Here is a 21,782-nt window from a genome sequence, read left to right as displayed (position 1 = left end):
CACAGCAGGATTTGAACTCAGAATGCAAATAACCAGAAAATATACAAGGCATTTAGTCCAACCTTTTAAAAACTCAACAATCAAAGTCCTAGATTGATACTTTATCAACTCTGGAAGAATGAAAAGCAAAACTGGCTTCAGTGGAAATTGAACTCAGAACACAGATCAGAATAAATACTATAAGGGATTTAGTCTGATGCTCTAACCACAATACCACATCACCATTTTGTGTTGTTATTTACTCTGTCAAATAACCAAAAGTTTGGCTATTTAGGATTTATTGGTGCCTTACATTCCTAGTAATAACTAGTTTGTTAATTCATCTCCACAAGGATACCTTTAATTATTTTGCTTCTTTTTCTCTGTTCACATCATAACACTAGATAGCAGACTGATGGAGGATGATGTTGATGTAAGGCTAAATAATAAGGGTTTCATTGCCTGCTTAGTATATGAACCACTAAATGAGAGGTGCTGACTATTTCAACTGCCCAAGGTTCAACATATTTCCCAACGGCCTGAAATGTTTCTTGTGCATGTGTGTGTGTGAGTAAAAATAGGTACCTGAAGACAATAGGAAAATTGATCCATCAAAATATTCATGTACAACACAAAATCACAATGAGGTTAACAAAATCTGAAACTATAGTTATATGGTTGTGTTGTAATTCTGTTGTTTTACTGTGCTGTGAGACATTGTGTGATGCTTTGTGATCAAGTATTGCATGGTGTGCCAGGTTGAATTGTGTTGTGTGGAGCCATGCAGCGTTGTGTGAAGCTGTATGGTATCATGTTGTGATGAGATGTATGGTGTGATGCTGTGTACTATGAAGGTAAGAAATAATGCTATGAAAAACAGCTACATACCGGCTTTCCAAAGAATGTTACGTTGTTCATGGTTGGAGTTGAATGCCTTGGCAAACTTGTGAGACTCTAGTAAACAGTCAGCCAGTAGGAAGAGCTGTTCTTTATTCAGGAATGGGTACATACCATGAGTCTCTTTCTGCTGGCTGGGATCCAATCCAAGACTGCTATCAGTCCATCTAGCCTGTTGTGCATAAAATATATAGATATATCTTTGTACACACACATACACACTGCTAACCATATAAAAGACAACAGATTGATAGTACCTCTTAATCAAATATATTAAAGAGGAAAGACTATACAACCGAGATTTATCCACTGACATAAGTATTCAGACAAAAATACGCATACACCTCAATGATAATATTAATTAAGCTGTTATAAGAAAAATAAAACAATTTTTAAAAACTTAAAAGTCTTCTTAAAAATACCAACCTTTCATGGATTATTTGAAACTAAATATGGAGACATACAGAAGATATGAAGGAATAAAATAATAGGGACATATGGGGAAAACTTTTCATGTTTCCTTCTCTTTTATAGGTTTCTCCCGACTTGACTGAGCTCAGAGGGACATTAGAAAAAGCTTATGTGTACAGTTTTAAAATATACATGCAAAACATTTATCTTAGTTTAAAACAAAAAAAATTTCAATATTTTGGAATTCACTTTATAATAGATTTCTTTTCTTGAATAAAATAAAACTTTTTTTTTTATTTCCAAAGAAATATTGTTTGGTAATGATGACACTAGCAATTGGCTTTAAATATCTATATATAAAAATTAAAAAAACATCTACAAGTACAAAATAAAAAATTTTGAAGTATTATACAAGGAAAAAATGAAAAGTAAAAAAAAAAAAAAAAAAACCCATATTTTATTAATCACATTCAAATAAATTAGGAAAGGTTACATCAAAAAGCCAAAATGTAAATTAGCAGTTAAAAAAAAAAAAGTTAAATCATGCCTGGAAAGTCTTGCAGTCAAAGGGTTAATTTTGGTTTCACTGCATTTTAAGTAAATGATAAATTCTCCTGTTCTCCCTACACAACCCCCGATAAGATGCATAGTCTATCACAGGTGACACTCCCAGAAGATTTGGAATCTATTTCTGATAGCTAGAATGAACTGAATGAAATGCAGTGAAAAAAAATTAAAAACCAACCCTTTTCTTCAGGGGTCATCAAGGTTACCATCTCAAACTGCTTATAGGACTGATGAAACTCAATACTGAGCATTAATTTTTCTTCTAGAGCACCCAGATGAGATGATCTGGTATCTCTTTCAAACAGATAGGTCAAGTGATGTTTGTAAAGATTTATCTTTCTAGAGATTCATGGAATACATACAGAAGACAAAAAAAAAAAAAGCTTCCAAAGTCTCCACAAAGTTTAAAAAAACTGCTTGGGTTCTGTTTCATGGAATGAAGTGAATAAGAAATCTATACATGGATAGAATCATGAAAAATCAACAAAACTAAAATATAGAAAAGTAAACTAACAACATGGACTTCATTGACTGCAATAATAAACAGATTGGGCTAACATGAGATGATTGTAAGTCAAAACAACCCAAGAATTTCATTTCTACATTACAAGATGCAAAAACAATACCAATTAATATATAAAAAAAAATATGATTATAAATGTTTTCATAAACAGCGCTTGAAATAGATAAAACAATGAAAAAAAAAATTGACAAAATCCAAAGTACATTCTCATTCAAAATAGTGACAGCTTCTTCCAGGAATATTACAAGGCATGCTATGGAAAGACAGTATGCAGAACAACAGATAGAGGTCAAAGTTCAAATTGATATATTTAGTTCACTGCTTTTAAATGATCAGAACTGATCCCTAGTCCAAGATAAATATTTTCAAACAGCTCTTTTTTTTTTTTTTAACCAGTTTTTATACCCACTAAATCCAAAGTACTGAACTTGTTTTGTTCTCTGAACAAATATCCAACACAGATCAACAATAGCTATGATATGCAAGACAAACATGCAACAAGTAAGACATCTGAATCATGCAGACATGCCAATCCTTGCATTTGCTTAGGTAGAAGGAATGCTACAGAGAAACACCCACGTACATACAAGGCTTAGAAAAGGCATTCAGAATTGATGTTTTAATGAAGGGAATAATTAATTTTCTTCTAAAATACTTTACTTCCAGCAGAACTAAAATATACTTCCATCACATGAGAACAACATGAAATAAATTAATTAGTGTAATATAAATTAATCATCTGATGTATATCAATTTACAGATAATTTTTATTAAACTTCTAACGAATTTCAATTACACCAGCAGAATATCGAAGCCAAGAAAGTACATAATCAAGATCCCGACCAAAATTTCATTAAACCACCAAGCTAAATATTTTTGAAGTTAAAATGGTAAAAATAATATACAAGATTTAAGATAAACTTTAGTTCTGGTTGAAATAGTAATAACAAACTGTATCAAATATTGATTTTAAGACACATTTAGTTAATCAATGATTTGTGCTGTTTATTTCTCTTCATGTGGTAGATGGCAGAGTTACTTGCAACATTTAGTTATCTCTCTCAACATTCTGAGTTCAAATCCTGTAAATGTATTCTGCCACCAGATGACATGAGAAAAATTAAACAACTAATGTAGATACAATCATCCTTTTAAGATGTTTAACCCCTTCTTTTCTGTAGAACATCAAGCTTAACAATAAGACAAAGCCAATGAAGGAGCCTCTGCTTTGTTAGTCAACTAGCAAGAAATAGTTACCAAATCGCCTTCAAATTACACACTATTATCTTTAAAATGAAAGGACACAATAGTATAGTACCTGGTGGTGGTGGTGGTGGTGGTAGGGATAGAATGGCCATAGCTGGAAAGTTGTTGATCATAGGTCTGCAAGTTTAAGGCTAAGCTGGGGCTTAACATCAACCACACACGAAATAGAATGCATTTGAGCAACCAACCAAAGAAGAACCTTCAGCAATTATGCAATGCAACAAGAGCAGATCAATGGAACTGCTGTTTAAAGGTATTGTTTAACATGCAAAGCAAATATTATTTCATTGATATACACAAACACACACACACACACACCATGTCAGCTGCATCAACCAAGACAAAATATTTTACAGAACATGCAACAGATCACAAACAAAGATGTGAGTAAATACAATTTCATATGAATGTAATATGCAACTGATTACAACAGAATGGAACTGGATACTGCTATGACATACTTAAGAAACGATCCTTAAAAGCATGCCAATATTAGCATTGTATACATTATACATGTATATACACCCACATACATATATATGCATATATGCGTGTGTGTGTGTATATATATATATATATATATATATATATATATATATATATACCCATGTACATATATGTATGAACATACATGTATGTGTGTGTGTGTGCGTATATATATATATATATATACACACACACACACACACACACACATACATACACTGGATCTTCATACTCCTTTGGACACTACCTTCATGGATCTCACTCGCTATTTTCATTGATATAAATCGCTCTAATCTGCCACAACTTTTGAACTTTCTGAACTTTTAAACTCCATATGTCAATACTTTGCCATTTTCCTTTCTAACTTTTTTTACTACTGAACTCAACACGCTTTTTTTCATTCTCTCTCTATTTATTTCCTCATGCCTTTCTGTTGAAGTGCGCAGGCTCAAAATGTAAAAGACTTTTCCATGTTTCTCTGAGTGTCAAACTAATACACTTGCTTGTTGTTCCTACAGCTGTCTTCATCTTTGTTTTTCTATAAATTTGAACTATATATATACACACACACACACACACACATATATATAATATTATGGGCAGATGAGATTTACATCTCCCTATCTGTTACTGAGCATTGATAACCCTGTCTTTCTGCTTCTTATGTTTTACTTATTAGTATTTAATTTATATAAGTTGATTTATTAGTAATTATTTATGTTTCAATTTTCTTTCTATACCTTTGTGATTTGTATTCTGGGTAACAAACATTCCACACTGCATTTAGATCATATTTATTTTTAATGCTGTTTAACATCAAAAGTAGTGATACGACCTTAAGATGTCAAAACCATGTTGATGTCCTATTGATTCCTTACAAGGAAAGCTCTCCGGTTATGGCAAATTTATTTTACATGCTCTCTTGTTAATATCTTTGATTGATATCAGTGTCTTGTTTGAATTGTTTTACTTACTTACAATAGTGCAGGTCGCTATTTCACTTTTATTGTTCCTTGGTAGAATATTTATTAGGGGTTAATTGGAAAATTTTTACACTAAAAAAATACCATTTTGTAACTAGAGTTTGCCAAAGCTGGAATGTTGTAGATATGAAGTATTTTTATGAATAATATTAGGGAATAAAAACTTATTCCAGCCTTACAGGCAAAAATCGGTATAATATTACACTGGGTTTCGTAATATATAATATATATGTATATAACTTATTTAGAGACGAACCACCACTCTTAGATTAATATATTATTAAAATTATTAAAATTTTAGATTAAACTGTTAGATAAATATTGATATGGTATATGCCTCACAGCATGGTTTTGGACGGGCTCTTAGTTGACTGAGTTGTAGAGTGGTGGTTCATCTCTAAATAAGTTATATATATATATATATATATATATATATATTCTTAGTTTTTGGAATGGTGTAAGTCGAAGTAGATAAAGCTATGAATAATAACATGTCAATATTGGAGGCAGCCTTCAACTTTTTCTTTCCAAAGGGTGTTTTTAACCTAGTATCTACAAGCTATTATTTATAGCTGTATCTGCTCCAAGTTTCACTGTTCCAGGAAAAAATTATTCTACACACATATATATTTCGCTTAAGCATTGTGAGACTAATAAACTGGTGTAGAACTCAGTATACACATGCTTCATATTGAAAGCTACAATATGCATATATTTCAATATATATATATATATATATATACATTTCATATTTGAGGCTCCTATGAAGCTATAAGATGTTACTCAAGCACTCAACTATAAGCACACTGTAAGCTAATGAAGTTCGTAAGACAATCATTTATTCTTTTGTCATCTCATTTTCATGTGTGTGTATATATACATAAAGTAGTTGTATGCTGTCAACTTAATGTGACAGTCCCATGAAGAGAATAATACTACTGCTATTTAACCCTAGGAAGCAGCACTGCTTCCTGTCGGCCTTGACACATTTCCTGTGTCCTTATGTTTACAAGGGAGAGACAAGCACCTCCACTTAGCTAAGCCTGCATCCAGAGACATGTTTCTGAGTCTTTGCTCGTCATCAGTCTGGAGTAGCAATGGCCTGCTAGTTGGAGATGCTTGGCAAGTTCTCGTAAACATATAATTCTAGTGAAACACATTCACTGATTTCAAAAATAGAAATTATACATTTCTAAATCTCTTAGAGAGATTTATGCAGTAGTGATGCGATAAAGTAGTTGTATGCTGTCAACTTAATGTGACAGTCCCATGAAGGGAATAATACTACTGCTATTTAGCCCTAGGATAGAATTATTATATGTTAACGAGAGCTTGACAGGCATCTCCAACTAGCAGGCCATTGCTACTCCAGACTGATGACGAGCAAAGACTCAGAAACATGTCTCTGGATGCAGGCTTAGCTAAGTGGAGGTGCTTGTCTCTCCCTTGTAAACATAAGGACACAGGAAATGTGTCAAGGCCAACAGGAAGCGGTGCTGCTTCCTAGGGTTAAATAGCAGTAGTATTATTCCCTTCATGGGATTGTCACATTAAGTTGACAGCATACAACTACTTTATCGCATCACTACTGCATAAATCTCTCTGAGAGATTTAGAAATGTATTATTTCTATATATATATATATATATATATATATATACATACATATATACATATCGCCATCATCGTTTTCCATGCTGGCATGGGTTGGACAGCTTGACTAAGGTCTGGAAAGCCAGTGGCTGCACCAGGCTCCAATCTGATCTGGCAATGTTTCTACAGCTGGATGCCCTTCCTAACACCAACATATATATATATATATATATATATATATATATATATATATATATATATATATATATATATATATGTATATCTACAGTAATAAAAGTGAAATTCTGTCTGTCTGTCTGGATACCTGTATCAGCCTATATAAACATATTATACTTTTTTGGAATCAGGATGATCCCAGGACTGAAAATCTGCCCTTTGTTTGGTTCTTGAACATCCAGCATTGGGATCTGGTTTAAAAGCATTTGGTTTGCTATTTCTATCAGGCAAAGTTTGGCTGATTCATGCCATCTTGCTTGGTGTTTGTCAGATGACATTAGAAATCGAGAAGATTTCAGTGATAATGAACTGAACTGTAACTAATCTGTACATCCTCTAATAACTTGTGGATGGTGATTTGACGATTTCCCCTCACATCTGCATGCACATCTACAATGTTTTTCTCAGTTCTGCTGGTTGCGGGTCTCCCAAAACGTTTGACAATATCAACATCTTTTCGGCCATCCTGGAAACGCCTGAACCTCTCACACTTGTTTGTGGCTCATACATTCCTCTCCATACACTTTCTGCAACTTTGCTAAGGCCTCTGAGCAGGTATTGCCATGACAACTTTCTATCATTGTCAATACAACAATCACACGCTTCACTGAGAACAGTTTCCAGGGAAAGGCTCTTTCAAATTCGTTTCTCTGAACCACAAAACTATTGTATGTGTGCATATACAAGTGTCAGGTTATTCATGAGCGTTACAGGTAACGTAAGTACAACCTGGTACTTAATGAGGTCATCAGTGACTAAACCACAGCCAAGTGAAGAGGATTGCAAGAAACCCAACTCAGATAAAACACAAATAAAACCTGTCAAAATGACAGATAAACTCAGTACAGGGTTAATAGATATCATGAAATAGTGTGGAGACAAAAATCCCTGATATAATGAATGGTTGTACAATATGACCACTGGAGTGAAAGTAAACTTGGGCTCTTCAGCCATGATTGGAAGCAGCTTCAGTAGGAGAGGATTACACCCCACCTGCCCCACCAAAAAACTAGTGGACCAAGCCAATATAACCTTTGATTTGATTTGTAAAGATTTCAATAAATTTGCTTCGTTTCGATGGCCCCACCCACTAAAAAGAATAAGAGTGGTGTAGTACAAGTCATGCATTCCTTTTATTACAGATATCTTAAATCATATTACTGCACAACTGCTACTTGTTAGCATAAATGTTGCTTTGTAGCTCATTAAGAATTCAAGACCATATTCATTACAAAGTCTTTACAATACACCCAGCCCAACTCAGGTCAAAGGGGTTGTTTTAAGTGCACCTTGTATGTGCCAACTTCAGTCCTTTGTTTGCATACCTGGTCCTATTTGCCAATCTGCAGTCAGGTTGCAGAGCTTTGTATGCATTGCCATATGTGGTTGATGACACACATTTAGATGTCCGTAATATGATGCATGTCTACTGTTATTGCTGCTTGCTGCTCAAAATGGCACTCAGTTGATGCACACATTTCCTCTAAGGGTGACTTTTATCAATTATTTAAAAATAACCTATATCAATTTTGAATCAACTTCTATCATACACACACATACATGCAGGATAGTGCTATGCTTGAGAATAAAATTATTTCCTTATCTGTATCTTTCAATACATCTCAATGCTTCTAAAGCAAACTTTGTTGAATTTCAACATAAGTTGAATTTAATATATATAAGAGGTACAAAAATAACACACTCCGAGGGAATTCAAAGGTGTACCATAATCCAAAGGTAGGGTAATCTAGTATAAGGAAATTCAAGATTTAGGTACTCCTAATCATTATTGGAAGGATGTAGAAGATACCTATAATGAATGTATATATATATATATATATATATATATATATATATATATATATATATATATATATAGATAGATAGATAAAAAGATAGATAGATATTACATATTCTAGGCCACTGGTTTTAAATTGATATTAGATTAATATTCAATTTTTCACCCTTATAATTTAAATTTTTATATATATATATATATATATATATATATATATAGCCCGTTGTATAGATGTATATATATGTATGTGATGTGTGTGGGTATGTTTGTGTGTCTGTGCTTGTCCCCCTAGCATTGCTTGACAACCGATGCTGGTGTGTTTATGTCCCCGTCACTTAGCGGTTCGGCAAAAAGAAACCGATAGAATAAGTACTAGGCTTACAAAAAATAAGTCATGGGGTCGATTTGCTCGACTAAAGGCGGTGCTCCAGCATGGCCACAGTCAAATGACTGAAACAAGTAAAAGAGTAAACAGTATAAGCAAATACTCTCCTTCATTTTCTAAAATGTGCTTCCATCTATCAAGTAGACTTGCAAGGCCCCACTTCCAAAATTCACTTGTCCGTGACGCAAAACACTATCAGTACTATTCTGACCTCGTCTAAAGAATTCATATTTTTTCTCTCCAAATGATTTTGAAGACTGCGGAATAAATGATAATCAGAAGGGGCAGTGTCTGGCGAATATGGTGGGTAGGGCATCATTTCGCATTCAAACTGCTCCAGCCTTTGGAATGTCATCCTCGCTGTATGTGGCCAAGCATTATTCTGATGCAAGAAAACCTTTCATCTTGAAACCAAAGGCAATCATTTTTCTTCTAGTGCTGACTTAAGCCACTCAAGCTGCTCGCAGTAGATCTCCTTCGTTATCATTTGGTTTGGGTTTAAAAGTTCAAAGTGGACTAAACCTTTCATATCCCACCAAACAAATAACAACACCTTATGTGGGTGAAGACATTTAGCCTGTAGTGCCTTTCCCTACCCACTGTCTTCGGCACTTGACATTTTTATAGAGAACCCATTTCTCGTCACCAATCACTATTTGGTCCCAAAAAGGTTTATTTGTGTGATGTGACAGCAAAGAAGAGCACACATTCACTCTCTGTTTGCAAGTAGACTCGGAAACTTGTGAGGAAACCACTGACCCAATTAGCTGACTTTTCTGATGGCATGCAGGTGTTGAATGGTTGAATGACCAAATTCAAGCTTCTCTGCTAGTTCCTCAACAGTTACAATGGGATTTTATTCCACCAGAGTTTGAAGGACATCCTTGTCAGGATATACAGATCTTCCGGGACAAGGCTTGTCTTTTAGGCTGTAGTTTCTAACTCAGAATTTCTGGAATCACCGTTGACACTGGCTTACACTTATTGTACAATCCCCATATACTGCATTAATGTTCCTCACACTGTGTTGTGAGGAACATTGTGTTGTTGCTTTTATTGAACTCATGAAGCAAAATATGCTGAATATGCTCCTTTGTCACTTCCATTATAGCTTTGAAAAAATAACTGTTAAAATTGAACTGCACTCTTCAAAACTTGCACTAAGAATAAGGACAAGGTAAAATTACTACCTGCTTTTATAGCAAGTTGATACAGGCAGTTTATCCTGTCTCACTCCGAATGAGTCCATGCAATTGAAAAAAAACTGCATTATCTATGGAATGATCCAATATATATGTATATATAAAACTATACATAAAAATAAACATTAAGGTGTGTGAATATGAATCTATATATATATATATATATATATATATATATATATATATACACATACACAAATACATATATATATATATATATATATATATTCTTCCATTTATATAATTTATATATATATATATATATATAAATGGAAGAAAGTGGCACTCAACATATTTGATAGAAGTTACATGTAGTGTTTAGTAACAGTTTGACCTCCAAATGCCTGATGAATTAGGTTTGTTCTATGAGCCTATGAAACTGAGTTGCATGGAGCTGTGTTGAACTTACTAAAAGCACACACACACACACACACACACAAACGTAAAGTTTATAGTAACTGCTCTGTTATATAAACACAACTTTTCCAATTCACTGAACAATCTCATAACAAACATGGCAACATGGCCATTAAAGAGATGGCAAAAAGAAAGACAGTACAAAATAAAATCTAAAAGGAGCAGGCAAGTACTTACATGTGTATTCAGCCAATCAGCAGGCTACAAACAGGAGACAACCATTATAAACTAAGAGAAAAGCTTAGGATTTTTTTTTTTTTTGAAGGGCTTATTTTTTTATTTTTTTAAAAATATTTAATAGCCATCACAAATAACTTTTATGCTGGAGTGCTCTTCCATAGAGTTATATCCTCACAAAGGACTCCCCCCCCCCACATATGAGGTTGTCGGAGCAGTTAGAAATAGTAACCAAATCTCTCTCAAATAATAACACTACCATTTTGTGACAAAAGAATGGAGCAGACATATTGTATAACATCATCCTACATACACTGTCAGAGAAAAAGTTGGAATGGTCATGATTGGAATATCTTCTTTAATAGCTGGTCTGCTTGATCAGAGCTAATCTAGGCTAAATGATTTACATAAGGCAACAAAACTGTCTCTTTGTGGTTCCTTGGATGGCTGATATTAACAGCCGAAATCTATAAAACCATATTTTCTATAAAAGGTTAAAAAAAAAAAAATAGAAAAAAGACAACCTATTTCTGTGCAAGAAAATTAGATTAAAAGAAAAAAAACTTTTGATCCCAGACTCACTAGATCAGAGGATAACTTGAAGCTTAACAAAAAGTAACAACAAATGGATATAGTTACATTTATTCTATGTATATTACATACAAGCTATGCTACATATTATGCAGCAGTCATACATTATATATATACCATTATTTGGATATTACACTATATATTACATAGCTGGCCAAGTTACATACATTATATATATAATCATCATTTAACGTCTAATTGTCCATGGTTTGGACAGTTTGACCAGGGCTGGTAAGCTGTGGGGCTGCACCAGACTCTGGTCTAATTTAGCATGATTTCTATGACTGGACGCCCTTCCTAACACCAAACACTCCAAGAGAGTAATGGGTGCTTTTATGTTCCACAAGCATGGGTGCTAGTTGCGTGACACCAGTATCTGCCACAACTACGATTTCACTTGGCTTGATGGGCCTTCTTTTCAAACACACTATATTGCCAAAGGTCTTGGTCATATGCACTGCCTCCATGAGGCCCAGTGCTCGAAAGGTGCTTTTACATGCTACTGGAACAGATACCAGTTATGTGACACTGGCATATATATATATATATTTATTACATTCAAGTTGTATACTAGATATAGTAGGAAGCTTTTCCTCAAATCATATCCTTCTAACTTTAAAAAACCCAGTAAAGATGAACACATTGGATAAGGTAGTCCCATATGCACTATGTAAGGGTAAAATGATGCAGACATGCTGGAAGAGTATCACTTGTAAGCCTATGAGGTTGTGGCTAAAGTAGAGTTAAGTAACTAATTTGGAAACTATGTAAATATATTAATTACATGCCAAATGAAATGACAAGTAAAAAAGATAAACAACGAAAGTAAGTGTTATCGTACATGGCAGAATCAGTGGAGTATCTGACAAAAAGCCTTGAGGTATTCATTACATCCCCAGTTCAAATGTAGCTGGATTTTGACTATTTTTCATTTCTCCAAGGTTGCTAAAATAAATACCAGTCAAGCACTAGTGTCAACATAATTGTGCCTCTATAAGCAATCATAGTATTGCTAAGGTGATGGGTTAGGAGAAATGACTGTCTTGTGCTATTTGGTAGCATTTCTTCATGCTCTGAGTTTAAATCCTATGGGAGCTGATTGTCTTTCATCATCCCAGGATCATGAATAAACCAGTAATACACTGGGGATAATTCAAATGACTACAAACCACCTCCACTTACAAAGTTTGTGACTAAGAGAGCATAGTACTGTCATATTACTGAAAACTAGGTCTTTGAATGCACTTAGGCTACACTTATGGCATTAATGACATCTGTTGATTCCTCTCCAGGTGTTTCCCTTAATTGCAGTTAAAATTTTGTAGGTAGATAAATGAGAATTCTTTTCTTTATGGTAGAATATGGAAAATACAAAACAAACAAGAGATGTCAACCGACATCTAAGAAAAAAATGTTTTGTCACATCTAATAAGGATAATTAGATACAGGTCTTTGGATATCCTCAAAAAAAGGACATTGAAAGAGAAAAGTACCAACTGTCTCAAATGACCAGCATAGCACAATACTTACTATTAGTCCTGTCATATCACTAAACACTGATTCCTTTCAAGAGGACACTGCAAGTGACAAATGTTAACTGTCACATGAATTACTTGCGCAGCTGTGTTTCACTGGCTGGAGAAGTAAATTGTGAAATTCAGTCACTGACTAACTTCTATATCATTAAGGTGTCATTTAGTACATGGATCTTAATGTTGATTTGCCTCTCCTGCTCCCATTGCAATATATTTCTAGCTGCTAGCATGGCTAACACTAGATGAGTGAATATGTTATATTAATACTGTTTCAGGGAAGCTCTAACATTATCTTTGGCCTTCACCCTTGTAAGTTAGCCTACCCACTTTTGCACCAGAACCAAGAAAGAGCCAATGCTGTTATGAATAACAACTAAAAGCTAGAGTCTATGCTATGATAATTAGTAGTAGTTATGAACAACTGTGATTATAACATGATAATTAGTAGACATGTACATGAATAATTTCTATCTAATCATGAAATGAGATTTGAACCAAACAAATAGAGAAGTTGCCATGGTAACTGAACCATGCACAGATAGCAACTGTAGTAAAAGTAAAATAGATAGAATGAGGTTAAATATTTGAAAATGATATTTCATTTGAAAACAAATCTAAGATAATTTATATTTTTGTTAACTTACTATTACAAGTTTGGACACTTGAAAATGTGCATGAGCCCATGGGACAAGAAATGGAAATAAAGAGAAATTAAACATCTAACAAGTGGTCTGTAGTGATATCAACTATAGGAGTCCCAAACATGTCTAAAATATGAAATGCTACCTGTGAAGTCATGTACATAAACATGGCTAGCCCAGAATAAGTGGCTGAATAGGTAGTTAAAAGTGGTCAGGTCAGCAGTCTAGTCAAGCTACCGCAAGCTACCGCAAGCTACCGCAAGCTACATATATTTGAACATAGTACAGATCACTCATGTAGGCTGATGTATGAAACATGTAACAAAGGGGTGGATCAAATTTACCTGCGCTGCAGCCAAATTTTCGGCATCCTCTTTCTTGCTAGTTGTTGGGAAAAAGACAATGTTGTCTATGGTTTGGATCAACTCCAACTGTACAACACACTTTATCAACAGGCCTGTAAACAACTTCTGCTCCGACGTCACTTCTAACCAGGGGTCAAACATGGTGAAAATAGAGAGGAAGAAACAACAAATGTTAAAAATAAAGCAATTTAAAAACACACCAAAGTATAAATTACATTCATAACACTCTAAAAGAATAAAGTCATGAAAATATCCTTGCATTCTCTCCTGTGAGTTGAGTGCTGCTATGGAGAGTGATAACCTAAAATACTGAAGCACTTGCTTAACCCTTTTGATACCAACCTACCCAAGACTGCTCCTAGTTTTATAATATAGACCTCCCTGCTTTTAAGTGGTTTAAATTAAAACTTCCCAACAAAATTTCATGATAATTTATGTTCCAAACACCAGATTAATAGTATGGTCATTTTACTAAATTCATTGTTATTTTCAAAATTAATTAAAACAAAGACAGTGTATCTCAATAAAAATATGGCAAAAAAACCAAAAAAAAGCCTATCCCTGTTTTTGACAAGGCCCAAGGAATCTGCTTTCCCTGAGACAGCAGGTGGAATTCAAACTCAGAGTCACACAAAACCAAAGTAGATAATGCAAGGTATACCATCCAATGTTCTGTTAATTTACCACCTTAGACTGGTACCTTATTACCGAACATGAAAGGATGAAAGGCAAAGTGGACCCTAATAAGATCTGAACTCTGATTCTGCCAGCTTTCCACTTACAAAAATTATTCATGATGTTGTTTTATTTTGTGTATTATACTGACAGACAAGTTTCTTGTTGGCTAGTGGTTTGCAAAATTTATGGTGATGAGCAAGGAGGGTGCTTCAAACTCAGTGGGAAATTTTGAATTCACAGGGTGGTCTCAAGAGATCTAAATCTCACAGAGGATACCTTAATACCATGAGAGCAGTGAGAGAGAAAGAGAGAGAGAGATGTCAAACTAATGCCATGAACATGATTTTAAATTCAAGAGTAGGATCATATACTTGAGGTAAGAGCTGTTCTTAAACCAATCCTTTATACTTAAAAGATGGAGCCCCTTAAATTTACAAATGGAGAGTGTTCTAGTGGGAAGTGAAATTTTGAAAGATTAATCTGAAATTATGTACCTTTGTCTAGACATGACATGATGGCTGTAAATGAGAATCATCATTTTACAAGCAGTCTTTTGTGAAAAACATGTCTAACCAGACATCTTTCCACAGAAGACTTAAAACGAACAACCTCATTCGCATGATGATGATGATGCTCATTTACAACCATCACATGATATCCAGACAAGGGTACACACAAACAAACCCACAGACACACATATGATGGGCTTCTTTTCATGATGGCATAGATTAGATATCATATTGAGATTGATTTTTATTTATTTATAGCCTCATCCTCTTTCTGTTGTCAATCCTTATTTCTTTTTCAAGGTATTTTGTCATTCCACCAGCCATCAGCACATCCGCTTACTGGAAAAAGCAAACAATGTCACTATTTTCACAAACACAGAACTAATGATGACACAGTGGCATTTACACACACACACATACATACATACATACATACATACATACATATACACACACACAAGCTCCATTGCAGCTTCCATCTACCAATTTCCCTTGCAAAATATTGGTTGGTACAAGGCTATAGTATAAGACATTGGCCCAAAATGCCAGTGTGACGGAATCCAAAATCATGTGGTTGCAAAGCAAACTTCGTAACCACACGAACTAAGCAAACCCAATAACCATAGGCAAGTAACAGCTGCTGACATTCTGACTAAGTCCACCTTGACTGCAACTGCTGTAACCACATCCACTAGTCTGTAAGAAGCATACAGAAAAAGAGGGACACTAACATGAATACATGTCCACACTGACTGTTAGAGAGTACAATACTGTTCTCTGCTACACGGGACCATAACATAACTGAAACAACAGGCATGTCAATCATACTTTGTCATTTGACCAACTTCTATGACATATTCTTTTCTTATTTCAGTCATTTGATTGTGGCCATGCTGGAGTACAGCCTTAAAGGGTTTTAGTTGAAGAAATCAGCTCCAGGACTCATTCTTTGTAATACAGTTCTATATTTAAGAGATGAGGAATTATGTACATTATTTACATAAACACATCAGCATCGGTTGTCAAGCAATGGCAGGGAGACAAACACAGACACACACAAATTATATATATATATATATATATATATATATATATATATATAGTGAGGTCAAAAAAGAAAAACGACATAAAAACAACAAAAAAAACAACGCGAGGACGTGGTACAGATATATATATATATGATGAGCTTCTTTCAGTTTCCATCTACCAAATCCACTCACAAGGCTTTGGTTGGCCTGAGGCTATAGCAGAAGACACTTGCTCAAGGCACCATGCAGGGGGTCTGAACCCAGAAGCAAGTGGTTGTGAAACAACATAAAACAGGTCTGATGGATCAAAACTGAACCAGGGTTACACAACAATGTGGTATACTACTAATACAATACTACAGAGATGAATGGTTTATTAGGCTATGCTTACAACAAAGAATAGTCAAAACTTTCTGAAGTACTCAATATGTGAGTGGTAGAAAGAATGGTGCCTTACTTGATCGGGGTATCTTGTGCTCCCGATTAGAATCCAAAGAAATGGTGCTGTTCACACTATGTTCACTGTCTGCCCGTTTTAATTTATGTCCTCCTTCTTCCAGTGATTGAATTGATGAACAGGAACGGTTATCCTAAAAATCAGAAACCCAGACCCCACTATTAATTTACACAATGTTCTGAATTAAGCATCAAGGAGATACAGGAGGGAGTTAAATTTTTGTGTGTGCATGTGTGTGTGTGTGCGTGTTGTGTATCTGCATATGATACTTGTACTACTTATCTTTTATTTATTTATTAACCATTTGTGAAGGTGCATGGCTCAGTGACTAGAATGTTGGGCTCACAATCATGAGGTAGTGAGTTTGATTCCCAGACTGGGCTGTTTGCTGTGTTCTTGAGCAAGACACTTTATTTCAAGTTGCTCCAGTTTGCCTCAGCTGTACAAATAAGTTGCAATGTCACTGGTGCCAAGCTGTATCAGCCTTTGCCATTTCCTTGGATAACATTGATGGCATAGAGAGGGGATGCTGGTATGCATGGGCAACAGCTGATCTTCCATAAACAACCTTGCCCAGACTCGTACCTCAGAGAGGAACTTTCTAGGTGCAATCCCATGATCATTCATGACTGAAGGGAGTCTTTTTTTACTTTATTAACCATTAGGATCCTTCATTAACAGTAGAAGCTGGTATCTGACAAACACAAAAAAGCTCCACTGATGGAATATGGATAACAACAGTGACGTGTGTTACATGTTGAACTTCAGAAAAGTCTTACATATTTTTACTTTTCTACTAACAGATTGTGCATTAGCCCATCTCGTTTTCTGCTTGAAAATCTGAGCTTTTCCAGATTGTTATTTAAACATTTGCCCACATTACCAAATGCACCAATAGTTATTGATATAAATGTGAATTTATAATCAGGGTAGTGAAGCTGCAGGTTTGAAAGTAGTTATCCACTGATATTCTCTTTTACAATGGTTTTGGAAGAGATGTTTATATCTGCAGGGTAGCTGGCATCTATGATTGTACATACGTATGCATGAATGCTTGTATGTATGTATGTGTGTGTATATATATATATGTATATATATATATATATATATATATATATATATATATATGTATGTATGTATGTATGTATGTATATGAAAGAAAGAAGAAAGAGAGGGGGGTTGGTAACAAAGTTGAAAGGGAAGAGAAAGGTAAAAAAAAAAAAAAATTGAGAGATCTGAAAGAAAGAAGATGTGATGAGTGAGAGAGAGATGTACTTACAACACTATCACTCACATCATGATCACCTCCTAGAGGTTGCAGTTCGGGGTTTTCATTGCTGTCAGGTTTCCATGACAATAAACTGACAAAGAAAGAGAAATTCATGAAAACACATAAAACAAAACTTGAGACTAGAAGGTCAACAATTGTGTAACCAGGCCTGGTGGGGGTGGGCCAGGGAAGGAGATTTTGAATTCTGGCACTGCTTTCCACACAGAAGTGTTTCAGTGTTTCCATCATAACGACTATCTACTTACTGGAGTTACAGTGATTTTAGGAAAATTTGGCTGATATTTCAGCATGTTGAGCTATTAGGTACTCAGCTCTCATCGGTTCATTTCAGTGACGAAGCTGATGTTTAACTCCCATAAAAGAATTCTAGCCATGACCATTCCATCTTTTCTCAAGTATTGTGTATGGGCAATCTTTTCCAAGAAAGGACCACATGAGACATGACTCATCGCCAGGCAGGCTGCGCTACTAAAAAATTCCAAGGTAATTTTTCCTTAGGCATGCCATTCAGAAAGTCAGTTTATGCCATGACTGGTGTATATCCTGGGCAATAGACTGTAATATGGGAGTAATTTGCCTGCTATTTCTAGCAGGTTGAATAACTGTGTTGAAATCCCTCGATTTGTTTCTGAGATGCAATCCAAGTTAGTGACAAAAGATAACCAAGTTAAACTGGTTGTCATACTGATCATTCAGCCACTGTTGGGGAAACATCAACCATAACAGAACTATATTCTAGGTTGTCTCAATTTGGCATACATAATATACGTCCTCATTAAAACAAATCTCTATGCAAAATTGACAAGAATGTCTCAAACTCTATGTAGGGTATTGATGCAATATATACTTAAACAAGACAAGAATGCAGTAGGAGTTGGCCAGAATGCAAAAGCAGTCAAAAGTACAAGAAGGATTGACAAGAGTGAAAAAGGAGTTTATAAGAGTGCAAGAGGGGTCACCAAGAGTGCAAGAAAGGTCAACAAGAGTGCAAGAGGGATCAACAAGAGTGCAAGAGGGATCAACAAGAGTGCAAGAAAGGTCAACAAGAATGCAAGAAAAGTCAACAAGAATGCATGAGGGGGTCAACAAGAGTGCATGATAAATTGAAATAACTAATATAGAGACAGGTGAACATGAAATAATTAAAGAAGATGTTTTAAAAGAACAAAAAACAAAAATTTTTTGCAGATACCTATGAGGAATGGTACATCGGAATATTTCCAGCATACAAGTACAGGTTTTACTCCAGACTTCAGGGGAGAATTTCTTACCATTGGAAATAACTAAATTTTCTAAACAATTGGTTCCAGAGCGAGCTAACTGCTCATTGTCTGTCAAATGTAATAAAACAAAAACGATTACTTTCTAATTATGAATGTGTGCATTTGTGTGTGTGTGTGTGTGTGTGGTCCACAAGCACATATCTTTGTGTATTATGATGAAGACACACTCACATACATACTCACACATGCATTATATATATATACACACACACATGCATTATATATATATATACACACACACATACATTATATATACACATACACACTATATAGAAACACATACATACATACACACATATATATACATACATACATACACACATATATATACATACATACACAGGACACTGCAATATGAAGTTATAACACGAAATAACACTGTGTATGTGTATGTATGTGGGTATATATATGTGTGTATACTGTCTATACTGCTTATAAATTGTGTTTTTTTATTTTTATTTTATTTTCATTTTTATTTTTTTTATATATATATACTTCACTTTATACTTTTACATTTATTTTATACTCTTTTACTTCCGGTTTCGTTATGTTTTAATTTTTTAATTGTTAATTTCTTTGTATTTCTTATTTTTTATCGGTTATATTTTGACTCGTTTATCATTATCTTTTATATTTTATTATTTTTTTTTTCATTTTTTACGTTTTATCTCTTATTTTTATTAGTTTTATCATTTTTTACTATTTTTTAGTTCTTATTTTATTGTTTATTTCTTAGTTATTACATTATTAATGTGGGTGCTAATATTTCCTTTCACTAGTATACTATATTACTCTGTATTTTGAATTTTATTTTTTGAACTTTAACGTCCAACCCTACCCCCCTTATAACTTTTTTCACTTTTCATGTTGACATGTTTATTGATTAATTCTTTAAGGTCTTCTATATTATAATTACCCTTTCCACTTCCTTCACCCTTCTTCATCTAGATAAGTGTATGTAGATAGGTTAGTACACTTAAGTTGTAATTCGCTTAGGTTGACCACTGACCACTCACCACAAGAATATCCTGTTTCATGTTTCAAGTCTATTCTGGCATGTCACTTCTTACTTACGACCCACCACTGATATAGACAGACACAGCTCATATATATCTATCCCTTACGACCTTTAAGATCTCTGTATCTATATCTATTTATCGCTTTATCTTCTTCTTCTACATTTAGATATTTCCTCACCAACCCATCTAAATAGCTTAGATGTAGCTTACTTCACTATCCAGACTTTCTCTTATTATTTCTTAGATTACCCGCCCCACCGATTTGACTCCCTTTATTTTTTATTTTATTCTAAGTTTTATTTTTATTTTAAGTTTATTTTTATTTTTTACATGAATATCTGTGTATTTCTTTTTCTTTTTCTTTTCTTTTCTGCTCAGGATTTTATATTCCCATTTTATTTTATATTGTTGTTCCGTTTTGTTATTTTATTGTATTGTTCTTAACCACCAACTTAACACTACACACTGAATTGTGGCAAGGTATGGACGGTTTTCGGAGGACCGAAGAAATTATGTGTAAATTGAGAATTATACCAGGTATAGTACTATACAAAATACCGAAAGGATCTTCACCTCTTATATCACACCTTTCTTCCTCCTTTAACGCCGATGTGATGTAATTTCCTGGGAGAGAAATACTTTTGCAGCTGAAGATAGCTTTATATTGTAAATTATACACTGATATAAAGCTTGAAACACGTGTACCGCAGAATCCTTTGTATTTTTGCTGTTATTTTTTGGATTTACAATTTATATATGTATATATATATATAGTGGATCCTGTAGTAACAAACATTTGAACATTTGTGGTAGAAAAACTGATGGCAATGGACACTATTTCCATTAACTTGGCAGTATTTAAAAAAATAATGTCTGACAATTAAGGTAACACACGGTTGCTTGGACACAACCCAGGGACTCAGACCACTAAAGTAAACAAGAAAAGCACACAAAAAACAAGGCTCTGAACCGACCACATGTATTCATATGAATTTGCAGCATTAATCTGGTTTCTCATTTCATTTGAAGAAGAGTCAGCAGAATTTTTTGAAGAAGAAATTGTGTCAAATACTAGAGACTAATTAATCTGGATGCAAATATCATATAAATTGGCAAAAACATAGAGGAATTAGTTTTTACTCTCCATCAATGAACACTGTCTCAAGAGAGTTGAGTCTGCATTAAAGATGAGTGCAGGTGAAGGGTGAATGTGAATGATGAAATGTGGGGGTAGTTGAAGTGTGAGTACAGATGAAGGGCAAGAGCAGATGACAGACGAGTGTGAGTGGATGGCAAGTGTGAGTGGACGGTGAGTGTGAGTGGAGAATGAATGGGAACAGAGGATGAGTGCAAGTGAAAGATGGATTAAAATGAAGAATGAGTGAGGATGAAGGAAGTGTGTAAATGATGGAAGAGATGAGCAGGGATGAAAGATGAGTGCAGATAAAAGATGGGTGTGGATAAG

At 34.4% G+C, this 21,782-nt stretch overlaps 1 protein-coding gene across 25 annotated transcripts in view; it reads right to left on the bottom strand.

Annotated features, from left to right (window-relative positions):
- The window catches only part of LOC106871743 (brefeldin A-inhibited guanine nucleotide-exchange protein 1), a 170,862-nt gene that overhangs the window by 10,171 nt on the left and 138,909 nt on the right, over positions 1-21,782 (bottom strand). For 16 of the 25 annotated variants that reach the window (XM_089356411.1, XM_014918362.3, XM_089356394.1 and 13 more), the window contains 6 exons: positions 19,208-19,346; positions 18,004-18,085; positions 16,725-16,857; positions 14,032-14,174; positions 10,921-10,944; positions 868-1,048 (listed from right to left, as the gene is read on the bottom strand). In XM_089356411.1, coding sequence (XP_089212537.1) covers positions 868-1,048; positions 10,921-10,944; positions 14,032-14,174; positions 16,725-16,857; positions 18,004-18,085; positions 19,208-19,346 — 702 coding nt within the window. The remainder of the gene's footprint in view (positions 1-867; positions 1,049-10,920; positions 10,945-14,031; positions 14,175-16,724; positions 16,858-18,003; positions 18,086-19,207; positions 19,347-21,782) is intronic. The other 9 variants (XM_089356414.1, XM_089356401.1, XM_089356409.1 and 6 more) reach the window with 2 other exon arrangements.

This window comes from Octopus bimaculoides, chromosome 8 (assembly GCF_046866305.1).
Source record: "Octopus bimaculoides isolate indiv1 chromosome 8, ASM4686630v1, whole genome shotgun sequence".
NCBI lineage: Eukaryota > Metazoa > Mollusca > Cephalopoda > Octopoda > Octopodidae > Octopus > Octopus bimaculoides.
This window is presented reverse-complemented; position numbering and strand designations above follow the sequence as displayed.